Raw genomic sequence first — 19000 nt, 5'->3', positions numbered from 1 at the left:
CTACTGGAAACTCAAAGTCTTCACCAGCAGGGAAGTCCCCACACCCACTTCTACGGGACTGACTTTTCCTGCCTTATCTCACAGGCATCATTCCCTCAGGAGTGTCCTGTTTAGACTGTATCCAAGGTGGTCTGTTTAGTTTGATTCCATGCCACAGGCGGAGCGAATGTTATTTCTTTCTCAGGATCAAGTGCAGCATGGGGACCAACTGAGCAAAAAGAACGTGGCTCCCCCAGGGAGTCAGCCTACTGAACGCATACTGGGCACGAGGTGAAGCTCGAACAGTGACTTCCTTGACGTATCCCCAGGTCACTCTCTCATGCTTGCTGAGAAGTGAAGTCGCTCAGTCGTGTCCAACTCTGCGACCCCGTGGACACCAGGCTCCTCCGTCCATTCGAGTTTCTAGGCAAGAGTACTGGAGTGGGAGAGGTCTACAAAGGACAGCAATGGGGCCCGTGCAATCGACCTCGTTGTTGTAGCTCAGTGGCTCACTCACGTCCGACTCTTTGTGACCCCAGGGACCGCAGCCACGCCGGGCCTCCCTTGTCCTTCACCGTCTCCCGGACTTTGCTCAAACTCATCGCCAAGCCACCTTACCTTTTTCTTAATCAGCCCCTTCTCCTTGTGAATCAGTGCACACTCCCCATAGGTGGTGTTTTCCTTGCAGTCCCAAGTCAGCTTCGTCATCTGTGGGTCAAACTTCACATTTAGACTGGCGTCTGGCTTCACGGCTGGGAGATCTGCAAGACGTGACCTCAGGAATCAAGAAACGCCCCTTTTCCCAACTCCACGCCCACTTAAGCAATTCGTCTCAGGTCTTGCAAGCAAAGATCGGCATTGGGGATCACTGCCACCCACCTCTGCCAAATCCTCTTTGTCCCCTACCCTCTGTCCCGTCTCTCCTTCCTGCCCCTTTCTCCAAGTGGAGACGTCTCTGTTGCTGTACAGTCACTAAGCCACGTCTGAGTGTTTGTGACCCCCCGGACTGCAGCCCACCAGGCTCCTCTGTCCATGGGATTCTCCAGGCAAGAACACGGGAGTGGGTTGCCATGCCCTCCTTCAGCGGGGTCTTCCCGACCCAGGGATGGAACCCGTGTCTCCTTCACTGCAGGCAGATTCTTTACCACTGAGCCACCAGGGCAGGCCCAGTGGAGGCGTCTACTGTGAAAATAAATGAAGACTAGCCGAGCGAGAAGGAGCAGAGGCGAGCTAATCCCATCTCGTCACGGGAAGGGAGTCGGGCACCAGCAGCTGTGCCTGCAGGAGGGGAGGGGGACCGTTCACATCACCACAAGGGGTGAGCACACAGGAGGAATGATGCCAGCAGACTGTTGAAGAGACGGACAATCATGAAACCAGACACAGCCACAGGCTTGCCAACAAAGGCCCGTCCAGTCAAGGCTGTGGTTCTCCCAGTGGTCGTGAATGGATGTGAGAGCTGGACCCTAAAGAGAGCCGAGGGCTGAAGAATGGATGCTTCTGAACTGTGGTGCTGGAGAAGACTCTTGAGAGTCCCTTGGACTGCAAGGAGATCCAACCAGTCCACCCTAAAGGCAATCAGTCCTGAATATTCATTGGAAGGACTGATGCTGAAGCTGAAACTCCAATCCTTTGGCCACCTGATGTGAAGAGCTGACTCATTTGAAAAGACCCTGGTGCTGGGGAAGATTGAAGGCGGGAGGAGAAGGGGACGACAGAGGATGAGATGGCTGGATAGCATCACTGACTCGATGGAGATGAGTCTGAGTGAACTCCAGGAGTTGGTGATGGACAGGGAGGCCTGGCGTGCTGCAGTCCATGGGGTCGCAGAGAGTCGGACGTGACTGAGCGACTGCACTGCACTGACAGGCATGTGTCCCCGAAGCTGGGGTCAGGGGAATGGGGGAAGCAGAAAGAGGTCAGGCACATCCACGTACTCACCCTGCTGCTCCTGGGTGAGGAGCCACGCGGAGTCGAGCACCACAGAGAGGAGGAAAGCCGTCGCCAGGAGACTCGTGGGGCTGCCCAGACGATGCAGGTCTGCGGGGAGAGAAAAACCAGCCTTCGTGGGACTCTTGATGTGGACGCCAGTGATGTTTCCCCAGGGAGATGGGGGGGAGAAAAAAACCAACAATACAGGACTCTCTCCAGAGTGATGGTCAGCATCGGCACGCTGACCTGGCCAGCAGCTTGGGTCACTTGATTAGAGTGGTTAAGACCCTGTCTTCCCAATGCAGGGGACTGCAGGGGATCCCCGATCGGTGTCCCAAGATCCCCCATGGTACATGCTGCAGCTAAAAAAAATAAATTAACTAAAAAGACAATTTGAAAAAAAGGGTTCAAAGTGCAAGGGCTTCCCAGGTGGCGTAGTGGTAAAGAATCTGCCTGCCAACACAGGAGACGTGAGATTCTGGTTCGATCCCTGGGTGGGGAAGATCCCCTGGAGGAGGGGATGGCCACCCACTCCAGTATTCCTGCCCGGAGAATCCCATGGACGGAGGAGTCTGGCGGGCTACAGCCCATGGGGTCCCAGAGAGTCTGGTGGGCTACAGCCCATGGGGTCCCAGAGAGTCTGGTGGGCTACAGCCCATGGGGTCCCAGAGAGTCTGGTGGGCTACAGCCCATGGGGTCCCAGAGAGTCTGGTGGGCTACAGCCCATGGGGTCCCAGAGAGTCTGGTGGGCTACAGCCCATGGGGTCCCAGAGAGTGGGACTCGACTGAGCAGGTGAAGAACAATGCAGATAGAGAAAGCATCATTGGTTCTCAGGGGTTATGAGAACAGGAGGGATGAACAGGTGCAGGAAACTTTTAGGGCAGCGGAAATATTCTGCTGTAATGATGGATACAGGCCATCACACATTTGTCCAAACCCACAGAAGATCCAACCGCAAGTTCAGCTCATCTCACTCGCCCAGTCGCGTCTGACTCTTTGTGACCCCATGGACTGCAGCACGCCAGGCCTCCCCGTCCATCACCAACACCCGGAGTTTACTCAAACTCATGTCCATCAAGTCGGTGATGCCATCCAGCCATCTCATCCTCTGTCTCCCCCTTCTCCTCCTGCCCTCAATCTCTCCCAGCACCAGGGTCTTTTCCAATGAGGCAGTTCTTCGCATCTGGTGGCCAAAGTTTTGGACAACAGCAAGAGTGACCCCTGGTGCAAACTGTGACTTTGAGTCAAGAATATGGCGTCAGACTTGCTGCATCAATTGTAAGAGGCGTTCCACACTGACGCTTGGTGTCCATCACTGGGGAAGTAACTGTACGAGGAAGTGGGTAGGCAGGAATTCCCAACACTTTCCGAACCTCGTGTTTCTGCAAACCTACGCTCGCCCTAAGCAAATAAACTCGACTAACATTAAAGAAAAAATTTAGGGACTTCCCTGGTAGTCCAGGGGTTAAGACGGCGAGCTTCCCACGCAGCGGGCTCTGGTTCCATCACTAGTTGGGGAACTAGGATCTCATATGCCACACATCTCGGGCAAAAATATAAAAATCAAAAAATTAAACTTAAAAAAAAATAAAAACTACCAAGGTGCCGTGCTCTATCCCCCACAAAGCCACACTCTGGGGAAAACACCCGATTGTGCAGCTGCGTTTGGGGTAGCAGCCGCGGACGTGCCCACCGATTCCCCAGTAGCGTTTCTCGGTTGTGCTTTGCTGGTAGCTCAGGTGGTGAAGAGCCCGGCTGTCAATGCCGGAGACTAGGTTTCGATTCCTGGGCCGGCAAGATGCCCCTGGAGGAGGGCGCAGCAACCTGCCCCAGCGTTCCCGCCTGGAGAATCCCTCCCACGGACAGAGGAGCCTGGCAGGGCTCGGGTCCACGGGGCCACCAGGAATCAGACCCGACTGCTTTGGGACGTGCTGATCCCTTTCCGGTACTGCTACCACTAGCAACGTGCCTTTCAATTTGTCTACAGCGCAAATCTCCATTTGTCTTGAGCTCAGTTCTTGCAGACCCCCTCCTCATGTCTTTGTGCTCCCGGGAATCCCATCCTTTGAACTCCACCTTTTCCCCAAGGTTTCTGCCTCTCTGTGTCTATTTTGCCAGGCACGGCCCTATTTTCTATCACGTCCTTGGGTTTATGGGGTCTTTCGGTCTGAAGGTGGCTTCTGTCCGTTGTGGAGTTCCTTTCCTGGGGGTTGTTGTTGATGAATGACAAGGGTTTTCTGTTTTTCTTTTTTTCCCTCCGATCTTCTTCCCTCCTTGCCTGTTTCCCTCCATCTCTCCCTTCTTTTTCTCCCCTTCCCTGCATCCCTGCATCGTTCGGGTCTCCTTCCATCTTTCCTTCCTCCCTGTGGTCCTCACACACCGTCTTCCACGCCTCCACTCAGCTGCAGCTCCGCTCTGCTGCAAGGACCTTGCATCTCGGACGCACGTCCAGCTCAGTGCCTTCAGTCCCCACCCAGGGGGCTTCGTCCACCCTCCCCTGAGGCTCTCGGACCCCCTTGTGGGACCCACCACCCCGCAGACCACCGGCCCGCGTTCTCCACGGCATCCTATTCTTGGCCCGTGTCTCCCCTCTGGCGACACAGGCGTCTACCCTGGGGGAACCTCTTGGCTCCCGTGGGTGTCTCCACTGGCAAAGACCCCCCAGGTCCCCGCACCCCAGCTGCGCTCGCACGCCCAGTCCCCCCGGGTGATGTCTCGGAGGCCCGTTCACGGCGGTCGCGCTCTGCTGACCCTGCACGCGCTCCAGACCAGCCCCTCCCGCTTAGTCACTCAGTCATATCTGACCCTTGCGAGCCCGTGGACTGCAGCCCGCCCGGCTCCTCCGTGCATGGGATTCTCCAGCCAGAACACTGCAGTGTTGCCATGCCCTCCTCCAGGGCATCTTCCGACCCAGGAATCGAACCTACGGCACTTCCTGCATCTTCTGCCTTGCAGGCACTTTTTTTTTTTTTTTTTAACCGCTGAGCCACCCGAGAAGCTCCCACCCCGCGTGACACCCCCAGCGTCTCTGCTAATGAGTTCCCTTGGCCTCCTACGTTTAATCCTCTGCCGCCTTCTATTCTCAGACTCACTCAGACCGTCTGCGTTTTCACAAGGTCCTCCCGGCCGGATGCCAAGCGTGGAGGGCCACAAACACCCTCCCTCCTTAAGGACAGGGACACCTGTCCGTCAGCACACCTGGGGACAGGCACCCAGCCTCAGATTCCTGCCCACTCACCTTCAACCCCGTCCCCCCAGGGAACCTCACTGGACATCACAGAGGAAAAACCAAACCAAACCAAACCAAACCACCCACCAGAGCGGTTCCAACTTTCCCACCTGACCGTCATCTCCTGTTCCCCTGCCCCAGGGACTGTCCCCCCAAGACCCTGCCCCACACAGACTTCGTCTTTCTCGGGGGTCTGCTGTCTGATCCCCACCCATGGGGGGAGGCTGCTTCCTGCACTCGGGAGGGGGTGTGGCTGTCTGCCTGAGGCACCCCGGAACCTCTCCGGGAGGATCTTCCTCAATCAACACCCCCCCACAGCTCTTGGATTTTCACATCTGCAATTTGCGAAATGTCTGCGGTCTGAGCTTTGCTTAACGGGAGATGAGGGGGATAGGCCGTGGGTGCAGGGCGGTGGGGGGAGGGAACCACAGCCTGACCCATCTCCCCACCTCCTTGGTGACGGCAGCACCTGTCTTATCAAGCTCCCTGAGTCCAGCTTTCTCCTCCGAAGGGCAGAGTGTCGTACCGGCCTCCGGGTGGTGGTCGGGGGTGGACACGCAGAGGGGTTACCCACGCGCCCCCCTCACCCACCGGCCTCATCAACACCCTTCACCGCAGCTTCCTCACTAACTTCCTGTGCACTGAACTCCCGTCAGCTTCCTGCTCATCGTGATGGAGCAAAAACCAGAAACTGCTGTAACCCTGGCTGAAAAAAAAGAGTTCTCATATACCACAAAGGGACACAGAAATCCATCCCCAAAAGTGGCTCGCTTTAAATCATCAGTTCATCGCAGAACCCTGGCTTCTGGTCAAGGATTGTGAGAAAACCTCCGAAGGAGACTCTGCAAGGAGTGTGAAACAGTCAGGACCGTGATGTGTCAAGATCCTGGAGAAGGCTCTTGAGAGTCCCTTGGACTGCAAGGAGATCCAACCAGTCCATCCAAAAGGAAATCGCTCCTAAATATTCACTGGAAGGACTGATGCTGAAGCTGAAGCTCCAACCCTTTGGCCACCTGATGCAAAGAGCTGACTCATTGGAAAAGACTCTGATGCTGGGAAAGATTGAAGGCGGGAGGAGAAGGGGACGACAGAGGATGAGATGGTTGGATGGCCTCACCAACTCAATGGACATGAGTTTCAGCAAGCTCCGGGAGTTGGTGATGGACAGGGAGGCCTGCGTGCTGCAGTCCCTGGGGTCGCAAAGAGTCAGACACGACTGAGCAACTGGATAACAACATGACGTATCTTATTCAGCCAATCCCTGGTTTAATTGACACTCCCATCCTACGAGGCACTTCCAGGAGCCTCACAGAAGTGGTCAGAAGACCGAAATCCACAGAAATTTCATCGCTGTTTCACTTAATTTTGCCCTTTAAAAAAAAAAAAATTCAGGCTAAATTCACACGGGATGCAAGCCAGTGTGTTCAGTCCCTAAGTCGTGTCCGACTCTCTGCGACCCCATGGACTGCAGCCCCCCAGGCTCCTCTGTCCATGGTGATTCTCCAGGCAAGAACACTGGGGTCGGTTGCCACTTCCTTCTCCAGGGGAGCTTCCCGAACCAGGGATGGAACTCACGTCTCCTGCATCGGCAGACGGGATTCTTTACCACTGAGCCTCCAGGGAAGCCCCCTTGTACAACTCGGCGACACTCAGCACATCCGCAAAGCCTGGTTGCAGAACCTTCCCGTCTCCCCAAGGGAGACGCCTCCAGCTCTCGTCCTCCGGCCCCTCCAACCACGAAGCCACTTTCTGCCTCCATGGACTCGCCTGTGTTGCTACGCTTCCTATACATGGAATTGAGTCATCCTTTGCTTTTTCATGCCCGCTTTCCCTTCTTGTTTTGGTGATCACCAGGCCGCGCTTTCTTTCCCCATTTCAGTTTTACAACCATGTTGGAGGGGCTGACACCATCTTTCAGATTCAGGACACACCCTGGGGAGGGGGCTGGGTAACCAGGAAGCCGCTCCAACGGGGACCCTTGCACGAGCTTGCCTATGGAGCTCACCGTGCTTTTACGCATGCCAGGGAGTGTGTGAGTCAGAGTCGCTCAGTCGTGTCCAACTCTTTGTGACCCCGTGGACTATACATATACAGCCCATGGGATCCTCCAGGCCAGAATACTGGAGTGGGTAGCTTTTCACTTCTCCAGCAGATCTTCCCGTCCCAGGAATCGAACCAGGGTCTCCTGCACTGCAGGCGGATTCTTTACCAGCTGAGCCACACAGAACACAATGCCAGCGTCCCAGGCAGCACCTGTAACCCCGACGGACCCCCATCACTGCAGCACACACAGCTTGCAAAGCCAAGTCTCATTCCAATCCCGACAGGCACGGGCTGGCCCGGGGAACTCCAAAATCGCCCACCCCAACCTGGCCAACTCCCTGCAGGCGCATTCGGACCTGAGAACGCAGCGCCCGCCGGTTACTGCTCACCGGTCACACTGTCTGCCTGGGCGCCCCGCATCCAAAAGGCTTCCCAGGTGGTGCGCTCGTTACAGAATCCGCCTGCCCATGCAGGAGACCCAGGGTTGACCCCTGGGTCAGGAAGATCCCCTGGAGGAGGGCATGGCCACCCACTCCAGAGAATCCCCTGGAGAAGCCTGGGAGGGCTACAGTCCACGGGGTCGCAAACAGTCGGACACGACTCAAGCAACTTAGCCCACAGCAGAGCACTTTTTCTGACCCACCTGGAGCACCCGCCATCAACGGCAGCAACAGAAGCAGGGAAATGGCACTTTCGAGGACCCCGGGGGTCAAGGGGGACCGGGTGCCACCCCTCCCCTGCGACACACACGCCCCATCTCGCGTCTGCCAACCTGCAGTCCCCATCGCTCTCCCGCGAGGCTGCCACATCTGAGCGTCCTGACGCCTCTCTGCCTCACCCGACGGTGATGGCCCGTGGACGGCACGACCAGACGCCTTCGGCCGGGTTCCTCTTTCCTTCTCCTTGATTCCCTCCCCTCGCCACGCCTGCCACTAGGAGGAACTGAGACAGGCGGGTCGTCTGGTCTCCACACCCCCGCCCATCACTCGTGTGGAGAAGGTTGTCTTCTTAAGAGATGGACCAGACGCTTCACCAGATCTTCTCAGGTCAGGGACCAGGTGTCACTGACCATTTTAATTTTTTTTGTATTTTATTTATTTGATTTTTTGACCATGCTGTGGTTTTCTGTAGCTGTGGTACACAGGATTCTCGCTGCAGAGGTTTCTCCTGTGCAGCGTGGGCTCCAGGGCCCCCGGGTTCCAGCAGTCGTGACGCGCAGGCTTAGCTGCTCCACGGAACATGGGATTGTATCCCTGATGGGAGATCGAACCCGTCTGCTGTACTGTCGGGAGGGTCCTTTACCACTGAACCCACCTCAGCAACCATTTTCATCACAGGAGGGTCGTCTTCCCAGGAACTGGACCAGAAGGCTCCCCAAGTACATCAGGTACCAGGTGGGTCCCTTCATCTCAGTTCAGTCCAGTCGCTCAGTCGTGTCCGACTCTCTGCGACCCCATGGACTGCAGCACGCCAGGCCTCCCTGTCCATCACCAACTCCCGAAGCTTGTTCAAACCCACGTCCATCGAGTCGGTGATGCCATCCAGCCATCTCATCCTCTGTCGCCCCCTTCTCCTCCTGCCCCCAATCCCTCCCAGCATCAGGGTCTTTTCAAACGAGTCAGCTCTTCGCATGAGGTGGCCAAAGGATTGGAGCTTCAGCATATGTATACGTGTATCCCTCTTTATCGGATTTCCTTCCCATTTGGGTCACCACAGAGCCCTGAGTGGAGTCCCCTGCAGTGGGTCCTGACTCCTTATCTGCTATAGACATAGTATAAATACGCGTACTAACCCATATAGTGCGTATGTAAGTATGTATAAGGATCTACTGCCTACAGAGTTTCAGTATCAATGTGAGCTTCCCAGGTGGTGCTAGTGGTAAAGAATCTGCCTGCCAGCGCACGAGACGTTAAGGGACACGAGCTTGATCTCTGTGTCAGGACCACCCCCTGGAGGAGGAAATGGCAACCCACTCCAGTATTCTTGCCTGGAGAATCCCTCGCGTAGAGGAGCCTGGCAGGCTACAGTCTGTGGGGTCACAGAGTCAGACACGACTGCAGCGACTTAGCACACACACCACAATCGTGTATACCCGTCAACCTCCATTTCCCAATCCGTCCCACCCCGTCCTCCGCCCCTCAGAGTCCGTGCGTCTGTCTCTCTATTTCTGCCTTGCAAGTAAGAGCATCTCTGCCCTTTTTCTAGATTCCCTGTAAGCCTGTCAAGATGCCAACACTGTCTTTCCCCTACTGACTCCCTCCAGTGTGTGCGACTGAAGGCCCCACCGAGACCTGTTCTAGGTCCGGTTTTTACCTTCTGTGCTTTTTCTCATCTTCGTCGCCCTGGCGTGTTCCCAGACCAGCTCCCAGCTCCCAGCAGGGTGTGCGGACAAGGCGAACGAGAGTAAAGGAGATGGTGCCTGGTCCTGGGTGGCAGCTACGAGTCCTTCAGGACAGTGTGCAGAGAGGCTGCAGAACGGGGCAGAGGGCCTGGGGGACAGAGTCCTCCAGAGCGACCCCCGACTTACAGGGGCTGCTGGCCAGTGGGCAGTCCCTGTAACACAGCGCACGCAAGTTCCCATTTTCACTGTCTCTATTTGAGGCTTGGGTTTTTATTTTTTTCTCCCCCCTCCCCACACAATACCTTTTACCCTTTATTAAAGGTTAACTCATGATGTACTCTGCATATAAATTGAATAAGCAGGGTGACAATATACAGCCTTGACGTACTCCTTTTCCTATTTGGAACCAGCCTGTTGTTCCATGTCCAGTTCTAACTGTTGCTTCCAGACCTGCATGGGCTGGAAGAAGCACAGCTGGAATCAAGATGGCCGGGAGAAATATCAATAACCTCAGATATGCAGATACCACCACCCTTAGGGCTCAAAGAGGAACTAAAAAGCCTCTTGATGAAAGTGAAAGACGAGAGTGAAAAAGTTGGCTTAAAGCTCAACATTCAGAAAACGAAGATCATGGCATCTGGTCCCATCACTTCATGGGAAATAGATGGGGAAACAGTGGAAACAGTGTCAGACTTTATTTTTAGGGGCTCCAAAATCACTGCAGATGGTGATTGAAGCCATGAAATTAAAAGATGTTTACTCACTGGAAGGGAAGTTATGACCAACCTAGATAGCAAACTGAAAAGCAGAGACATTACTTTGCCAACAAAGGTCCGTCTAGTCAAGGCTGTGGTTTTTCCTATGGTCATGTACGGATGTGAGAGTTGGACTGTGAAGAAGGCTGAGTGCCGAAGAATTGATGCTTTTGAACTGTGGTGTTGGAGAAGACTGTTGAGAGTCCCTTGGACTGCAAGGAGATCCAACCAGTCCATCCTAAAGGAGATCAGCCCTGGGTGTTCTTTGGAAGGAATGATGCTAAAGCTGAAGCTCCAGTACTTTGGCCACCTCATGCGAAGAGTTGACTCATTGGAAACGACTCTGATGCTGGGAGGGATTGGGGGCAGGAGGAGAAGGGGACAACCGAGGATGAGATGGCTGGATGGCATCACCAACTCGATGGACATGAGTCTGAGTGAACTCTGGGAGTTGGTGATGGACAGGGAGGCCTGGCGTGATGCGATTCACGGGGTCACAAAGAGTCGGACACAACTGAGCAACTGAACTGAACTGAAAGGTTAACTGTGAGATTCCGTAAAAAACTGGAAATAGTACTGCCATATGACCCAGCAATCTCACTGCTGGGCATACACACCGAGGAAACCAGAACTGAAAGAGACACGTGGACCCCAGTGTTCATCGCAGCACTGTTTATAATAGCCAGGACATGGAAACAACCTAGGTGTCCATCGGCAGACGGACGGATGAGAAAGCTGCGGTACAGATACACAATGGAGTATTACTCAGCCATTGAAAAGAATGCATTTGAATCAGTTCCAATGAGGTGGATGAAACTGGAGCCAATTACACAGAGTGAAGTAAGTCAGAGAGAAAAACACCAATACGGTATATTAGTGCAAATATATGGAATTTAGAAAGAGGGTAACGATAACCCTATACACAAGAGGAAAGGAGACACAGATGTAAAGAACAGACTTTTGGACTCTGTGGGAGAGGGCAAGGGTGCGATGCTTTGAGAGAAGAGCATTCAAACATGTAAATTATCACATGTGAAATTGATCCCCAGTCCAGGTTCGATGCATGAGACAGGGCGCTCAGGGCTGGCGCACTGGGATGACCCTGAGGGATGGGATGGGGAGGGAGGTTCAGGATGGCGAACAAATGTATACCCGTGGCGGATTCATGTCAGTGTATGGCAAAACCAATACACTATTGTAAAGTAATTAGCCTCCAGTTTTAAAAAAAAAGACTTAGCAGCTGAAAAACAACAAGAAATGGACATATTTCCATCTTTCGGATGCTGCTGCAAATAGACTTTTTTCCTGAATTTCTCTTTTTTCGGATGGCTCACCGGACTCGTGTGTGTGTCTGAATCTTATACCCTGCTGCCAGGCCAAATCTGGGCATTAGTTCTAAGATTTTTTTTTTTTTTAAGTGGATTCTCATCAAGATTTTCTTTACGTAACAGCCATCTGCAGATGGATATACTTGTACTTCTCTTTTCTGATCTGCATGTTAAAAAAAATTTTTTTTTCCTTGAAGTAGAGTTCTTATACAGGGCTGTGTTCAAGGTGTACCGCAAAGTGATGCATATGCGTGCAAGCATGCAAAGTTTCTCAGTCGTGTCCGACTCTTTGCAATCCCCGTGGACTGTAGCCCCGCCAGGCTCCTCTGTCCCTGGGATTCTCCAGGCAAGAACACTGGAGTGGGTTGCCACACCCTCCTCCAGGGGGTCTTCCCCACACAGGGATCCAACCCGACTGTCTTATGTCTCCTGTATTAGCAGGTGGCTTCTTTACCACTAGAGTACCTGGGAAGCACAGGGTACTATACGCAAACCTTTGTAACAACCTATAATGGAAAGGAATCTGAAAAGGAAGATATATCTGTGAACCCGAACGAAAGTACAGTACCCTGTGCTATACAGGAGATCCCTGTTGGCTACTGCGTATTTTTAGAATAATAAAATTTTACTCCACTGTAGATTTTAAAATTTGCTTACACTGCCATACATCTTCCGTCCAACTGGCCTTGGCTTCTGCTCCTCACCGCGTAGCGCACAGGACTCCCCACATCAGAGACACGTCCAGCCGCAGGTGTCAGCAGTGCTGAGGCTCAGGAACCCTGAGCAGGCACGAGACAGTCTAACGGTCTCTCGGCCGCTTTTCCTGTCCGTCTCTATTCTCTGTGATTAGCAGTTATGCCATCATTCACCTATTAAGCCTCGTGTATGTGCGTGTCCACCCATCCATCCACCCACTTACCGATCCATCCCTTCATCCATCCACCCATCTACCGATCCATAAGTGCACCCATCCAGCCATCCAGATACCCATCCAGCCATCCGTCCGTCCGTACACACACGTGTCTATCTGCCCACTCAGTCATCCATCCATCTACCGACCCACCCACCCACCCACCCACCCATCCATCCGTCCATCCGTCCATCCGTCCATCCGTACACACGTGTATCTATCTGCCCATTCATTCATCCATCCATCCACCGACCCATCCACCCATCCATCCATCCTTCCACCCATCCATTTATCTATCCACTGATGCATCCATCTATCCCTCCATCCATCCATACATACATGTATCCATCCATCCACGTATCTATCCATACTTCTATCTATCCATCCATCCATCCACCCACCCACCTATCCATCTATCTATACATCTATCTGTCCATTCATTCATCCATTCACCCATCCATTTACCTATCCACTGATGCATCCATCCATCCATCCATCCATCCATGTATCCATCCGTCCACGTATCTATCCATACTTCTATCTATCTATCCACCCACCCACCCATCTATCTATCCATACATCTATCCATCCATCCACCCATCTATCCCTCCACCCACCCATCCATCCACATATGCACCTATGCCTGTGGTTCACAGACTGGGAGGACTTTACCCTCCGAGGGGAAGTATAACAACGTCTGGAGACATTCTGGCCGTGAACGCGATGGGGTCAGAGGGTCCCCCAGGCGTGCGATGAGGGGAGCCCAAGGACACCCCTCCACACCCCACACAGGGCCCAGGATGCCCCCCATCAGAGACTCGTCCAGCCCCAGGCGCCAGGCGGCTGAGGCTGACCAGCTCCGCGCGGGCACTTAAGGACAGCGCCTCTTTGCCCTTTCTGCTGACAGCAGCTCCTCCCCACGCGCTCACCCGCCAGAATCCCACGTTTCCCCCTTCCCAGACTCTCCTCCGGGTCAGGGAAGAAAAGGAGTCATGCGTAAGCGGGGTCAGCGCCACTTCCCGAGAAAAAACGGAGGTGTGGGCGGCAGGATCTCAGAGAGCCAGCGTTCGGTGGGAGGGTGGGCGGGCGTGGAGCCCACCAAGTCCTAACATCGATTTTCCCAGAAAAGAAACCAGATACTAGAGACACATTTCCAAACAACCTCACAGTTTCTCAACTTCCTGATGGGCTGAGCCGGACCTCACACTCAAGGCTGCGGAGCGGGTGGGGGTGGGGGTGGGGGTGGGGTGGGTGAGAGCTGGCTTCACTTCCTCCCAGATTCCAGGACAAAGATCTTCAGGCGGCAAGAAGGCTGCGCTGGTGTTTTTTTTTTCTTTTCTTTAAGTTTCATTTTGTCTATTATTATTATTGGCCATACAAGAGGACTGCGAGATCTTAGTTCCCCGACCAGGAATCGAACCTGTAACCCTCCTCCGTAAAGTGGAAGCTTGCAGGCTTAACCAGCGAATCGCCAGGGAAGTCCCCATTTTAGTGTTTTTTAATTGGAGTGTGGAAGTGCAGTGAAAATATTAGCAGCTCAGTCATGTCCGGCTCTCTGCGACCCTGTGGACTGTAGCCCCCTGCCAGGCTCCTCTGTCCATGGGATTCTCCAGGCAAGAACACTGGAGTGGGTTGCCGTTGCCTTCTCCAGGGGATCTTCCCGATTCAGCGATCCAACCCGGGTGTCCCACATTGCAGACAGACATTTACCACCTGAGCCAGCAGGGAAGCCCAACGCAAGTATAGCAGACTACTGAGATTGGGTTAGGGTTAGCTGTAGAGCAAAGTGATTCAGTAACATAGACATATATACACACACACATGTATTTTTTTCAGATTCATTTCCAAACATGACGGTGAACATAGTTCCCTGTGCTATAGAGCAGGCCCTTATTGCTTATTTATCTCATGTACAGTAGTGTGAATTGGAGCAGGCAGTGGCACCCCACTCCAGTGCTCTGGCCTGGAGAATCCCATGGACGGAGGAGCCTGGTGGGCTGCAGTCCGTGGGGTCATGAAGAGTCGGACACGACTGAGCGACTTCCCTTTCACTTTTCACTTTCATGCATTGGAGAAGGAAATGGCAACCCACCCCAGTGTTCTTGCCTGGAGAATCCCAGGGACGGGGGAGCCTGGTGGGCTGCCGTCTCTGGGGTCGCAGAGAGCCGGACACGACTGAAGCGACTCAGCAGCAGCAGCAGCAGCAGCAGCAGAGTGAATCTGCGAATATCCAACTCCTAATCTATCCCTCCCCTTCATTCTCTTTCGGCAGCCACCGGACGTGAAGGCGTTAGCCACTCAGTCGTGTCTGACCCTTTGCGACCCCACGGACTGCAGCCCACCAGGCTCCTCTGTCCATGGGGATGCTCCGGGCCAGAATCCTGCAGCGGGTTGCCATGTGCTCCTCCAGGGCATCTTCCCGACCCAGGGACGGAACCCAGGTCCCCCATACTGCAGGCAGATTCTTTACCATCTGAGCCTCCAGGGAAGCCCTAGGTTGGCATGCATAAGGTTTTTTTTTAAGTCTGTGAGCCTGTTTCCATTTTATAAATAAATGTATTTGCATCATTTTTTTAGATGCCGCATATAAGCGAAAGCACACGACATCTGTCTTTGTCTGACTTACTTCACTCAGTATGATAACCTCTCGGTCCATCCCTGTGGCTGCAAATGGCACTATTGCATTCTTCTTTACGGCTGAGGAGTATTCCCAGGCGGCTCAGCCGTAAAGAATCTGCCTGCCAATGCGGGAGACCCAAGTTCGATCCCTGGGTTGGGAAGATTCCCCTGGAGAAGGGACTGGCACCCCACTCCAGTATTCTTGCCTGGAGAGTCCCATGGACAGAGGAGCCCGGAGGGCTGCAGTCCGTGGGGTCGCAAAGAGTCGGACACGCCTGAGCGACTAAATGAGAACCAGACACCTCAGAAGCAACGATGGAGCCCTTCGACTGCTTGGGCAGATAGAGAAGATGTGGTCCACACATACAGCGGAGTATCACTCAGCCACGGAAAAGAATGAAATGATGCCGCTGGCAGCAACACAGACGTACCCAGAGATGCCCGTACTAGCGGAATGCGTCACACAGAAAAAGGCAAATATCGCCTGATACAGCTTATGTGTGGAATCAAAAAGAGAGAGAGACACACACAAAAACACACAAATGAAGTTACCTACAAAGCAGAAGCAGACTCACAGCCAGGCAGAACAGACTTGTGGTCGGCCAAGGGTTGATAAACTGGGAGTTTGGCATTAAGAGATACACGCAGCTATATGAAGACTAGATGAAACACGAGGAGCTCCTGGGCAGCCCAGGGAGCTATACTCTGTACCTTGTATAAAATATGCAGCAACGATCTAGTGTATAGCACAGGCGCCAATATTAAAGTCTTGTAACAAGGTTTACGTGAAGTCCCTCAGGCGTGTCCGACTCTCAGCAACCCCACGGACTGCAGCCCGCCAGGCTCCTCCATCCATGGGATTCTCTAGGCAAGACTACTGGAGTGGGTTGCCATTGCCTTTTCCAGGGGATCTCCCCAACCCAGGGATCGAACCCGGGTCTCCTACCTTGCAGGCAGACTCTTTACAGAGTGAGCCGCCAGCGAGGCCTATAACGGGAAATAATCTGGAATGTTTATATATACATGGATATATATGCATAGATACAATATTTAAAGTCAGAAGACACAAGTAAGATCTACTCTTAAAAAACGAACACCCAGGCCTTCCCTGGTGGCTCAGTGGTAAAGACACCGCCTTCCAAAGCAGGGAGCACGGGTTCCATCCGTGGTCAGGGAAGACCCTACATCCCACAGAGCAACTAAGCACATAAGCCCCAAGTACTGAAGGGCACTCTACAGCCTGGGCCCCGCACCCGGAGAGAAACTGCACACAGCAACACAGGCCCAGGGCGGTCAGAACAGTAAACTAATTAATTAAAAAAAAAACCCACCCTCGGAAGCAACCTCAGCGTTCATCAGTGGAGGAATGGGTTAAATGAGACGTGGGCCATACACGCAGCGGAATAGTACTCATGCGGTCCATACGTGCAGCGGAATATTACTCAGCCACGAAAAAGAATGAAATAAGGCCCTTTGTAGCTACAGAGTTGGACCCAGAGGAAATCACGCTAAGGGAAGTGAGTCACACAAACATCCCGTCATATCGCTTGGATGTGAAAGCTAAAATATGACTCAAACGAACTTGTCTCTGAAACAGACTCACGGACGCACAGATTTGCAGTTGCAAGCGGGGGGTGGGGTAAATGAGATTGGGATGGACATACACGCAGTGCTATACCTAAAACAGATAACCAACACGGGCCCACTGTACGGCTGGGGACTTCTATTCAATACCTCCTATGGCGGCGGCTGTCTAGCCTCTCAGTCGTGTCCGACTCTCTGCGACCCCGTGGACTGTAGCCGCCTGCCAGGCTCCTCTGTCCGTGGGATTCTCCAGGCAAGAACACTGGAGTGGGCAGCCTCTCCCTTCTCCAGGGCATCTTCCCCACCCAGGGATCAAACCAGGTCTCCTGCATTGCAGGCAGATTCCTTACCGACTGAACTACGAGGGAAGCAGAAGTATCTTACATTAAATATGTGAAAGCAAGGATTTACCCTATAACACAGGGAAATACGGACACATCTTGTCATAACCTATAATGGAAAACAATTTGAAAAAAAAATACATTGTCTGTAGAAAGTAGGTGGTCAGTAGATAAGCAAGAAGCATTCTTAGAAAGGAAAGAGTGGGGACTCCCCTGCTTGTCCAGAGGCTAAAACGCTGAGCTCCCAGAGCAGAGGGCCTGGGTTCGATCCCTGGTTCAGGGGACTAGACCCCACATGTAGCAACTAAAGACCAAAGAGCCTGCCTGCCACAGCCAAAGGCTTGGCATGGCCAAATGAACAAATACTGCAAAAATAAAAAATAGGTAAGACTCCTGCTTCCTCCTGCCCTAGTTTGCAGAAAAAACAGAAAAGCCTCCACAGACATTAAAGATGACGGAAAGACTACAGAAAACACAGCAAGCCACCCCCAGAGGAGGACACAGTCAAACATCACCTGCAGCAAACGCTGGGCAGAGGGAGGACACGGAAGGATGCACAGAACGGCGTCCCTGCCCAGCTTGTGCTGAGAACCCTCCGGACGCACAGTCAGAAATCCCCAAACAACGGCAGGTCCCTGGTGGCCCAGGGCTTACGACTCCTGTGCTTCCACTGCAGTTGGGGGCACAGCTTCAACCCGTGGTCGGGGAACTAAGATCCCACTGGCTGCAAAGTGGCCAAAAAAAAAAAGACAAAAAGCAATCTCCAAACAAAAGCCCCCTGGGACCCGCACCTTCAATGATAGCCAATGGAAAACATGACCTCCTTGGGGCTTCCCTGGTGCCTCAGTGGTTAAGAATCCGCCTGCCGATGCAGGAGACACCGATTGATTCACTCCCTGGTTCAGGAAAAAACAAGAAAAAAAAAAATCGTCATTCCGTGAACCCCAACGAAGCCCGCGCATCGCAACAAAGAGGTTGCACGCCCCCCTCCAACCACCCGACCCTGCTCGCCTCAACTACAGAAAAGCCGGCGTGCAGCAAGGAAGACCCAGCCTTAGCCAAACATACGCACAGATGTAAAATGATTAAACGCACTATGCGACCTCCTTACCTGCAGCTCCTGGAGACGCAGAGGCCAGGCCTTAGTCTCGTGCGGGACGAGCACTCCACGGGAGCCTCGTGGGCCACCTCTGAGCTGCACCCCCGGGAGACATTCCTGGCCCAGCATCTCGGCACCCCGGCGTCTCCCGGGCGTTAGACCGCGGTGCGCGCCCCCCGCCCCCCAGGCTCGCATCTCTGCGCCCTCTGTTTCCCCAGCGCCCCGCACCCACGGGGCCCAGCTCCACTTTCACTTTCTGTCTGTGGAGTCCAGCTCTCCTGGAGGAGGCAGTGGCTCCAAGACCCAGTATGCCCGCCTGGAACCGCCCCCACGGCCAGAGGAGCCCGGCGGGGTGCAGTCTGCCCGGGTAGGGGGGTCACAAAGACCCGGACGCGACGGAGCACGCCTGCGCGCCTGCGCGGGGTTTGCAAGGAGCGCTGCTGACCCCTAGTGACCGAAACTTCCAGATTCCGCCCTGGCAACAGCTCTCATTGGAAGGACTGGTGCTGAAGCTGAAGCTCCAATACCCTGGCCCCCTGATGCGAAGAGCTGACTCATTGGAAAAGACCCTGATGCTGGGAAAGATTGAAGGCAGGAGGAAAAGGGGTCGACAGAGGATGAGATGGTTGGATGGCATCACCAACTCGATGGACATGAGTTTGAGCAAGCTCCGGAGCTGGTGATGGACAGGGAGGCCTGGCGTGCTGCAGTCCATGGGGTCGCAGAGAGCGGGACACGACTGAGCGGCTGAACAGAAACATTTCTACCCACACTGACTAAACCACCCTCCGCCTTCTGACTTAGCAAGCCCTGAGCTGCCCCGAAAGCCTGTGCCCTCC

General features: G+C 53.8%; 1 protein-coding gene across 18 annotated transcripts in view; it reads right to left on the bottom strand.

Moving 5' to 3' along the window:
- Positions 1-18577, bottom strand: part of LOC138431359 (granulocyte-macrophage colony-stimulating factor receptor subunit alpha) — a 36377-nt gene extending 17800 nt beyond the window's left edge. For 3 of the 18 annotated variants that reach the window (XR_011253627.2, XR_011446001.1, XM_069573456.2), the window contains exons 1-3: positions 7957-8112; positions 1921-2019; positions 598-740 (exon numbers count right to left, since the gene is read on the bottom strand). Coding sequence is in view for 10 of the 18 variants with exons in the window: in XM_069573456.2 (XP_069429557.1) it covers positions 598-740; positions 1921-2019; positions 7957-7993 (279 nt within the window). In the remaining 8 variants the exon portion in view is untranslated. Of the gene's footprint in view, positions 1-260; positions 432-597; positions 741-1920; positions 2020-7827; positions 8169-9497; positions 9791-12265; positions 12449-13447; positions 13653-17853; positions 17959-18173 lie in introns of those variants that run through there. The other 15 variants (XM_069573452.2, XM_069573459.2, XM_069573451.2 and 12 more) reach the window with 15 other exon arrangements.
- Between the last annotated feature and the right edge of the window lie 423 nt (positions 18578-19000).

The sequence above is a fragment of the Ovis canadensis genome, chromosome Y (assembly GCF_042477335.2).
Source record: "Ovis canadensis isolate MfBH-ARS-UI-01 breed Bighorn chromosome Y, ARS-UI_OviCan_v2, whole genome shotgun sequence".
Classification (NCBI taxonomy): Eukaryota; Metazoa; Chordata; class Mammalia; order Artiodactyla; family Bovidae; genus Ovis; species Ovis canadensis.
The sequence above is the reverse complement of the archived record's forward strand: the minus strand, read 5'-3'. Positions and strand labels throughout refer to the sequence as shown.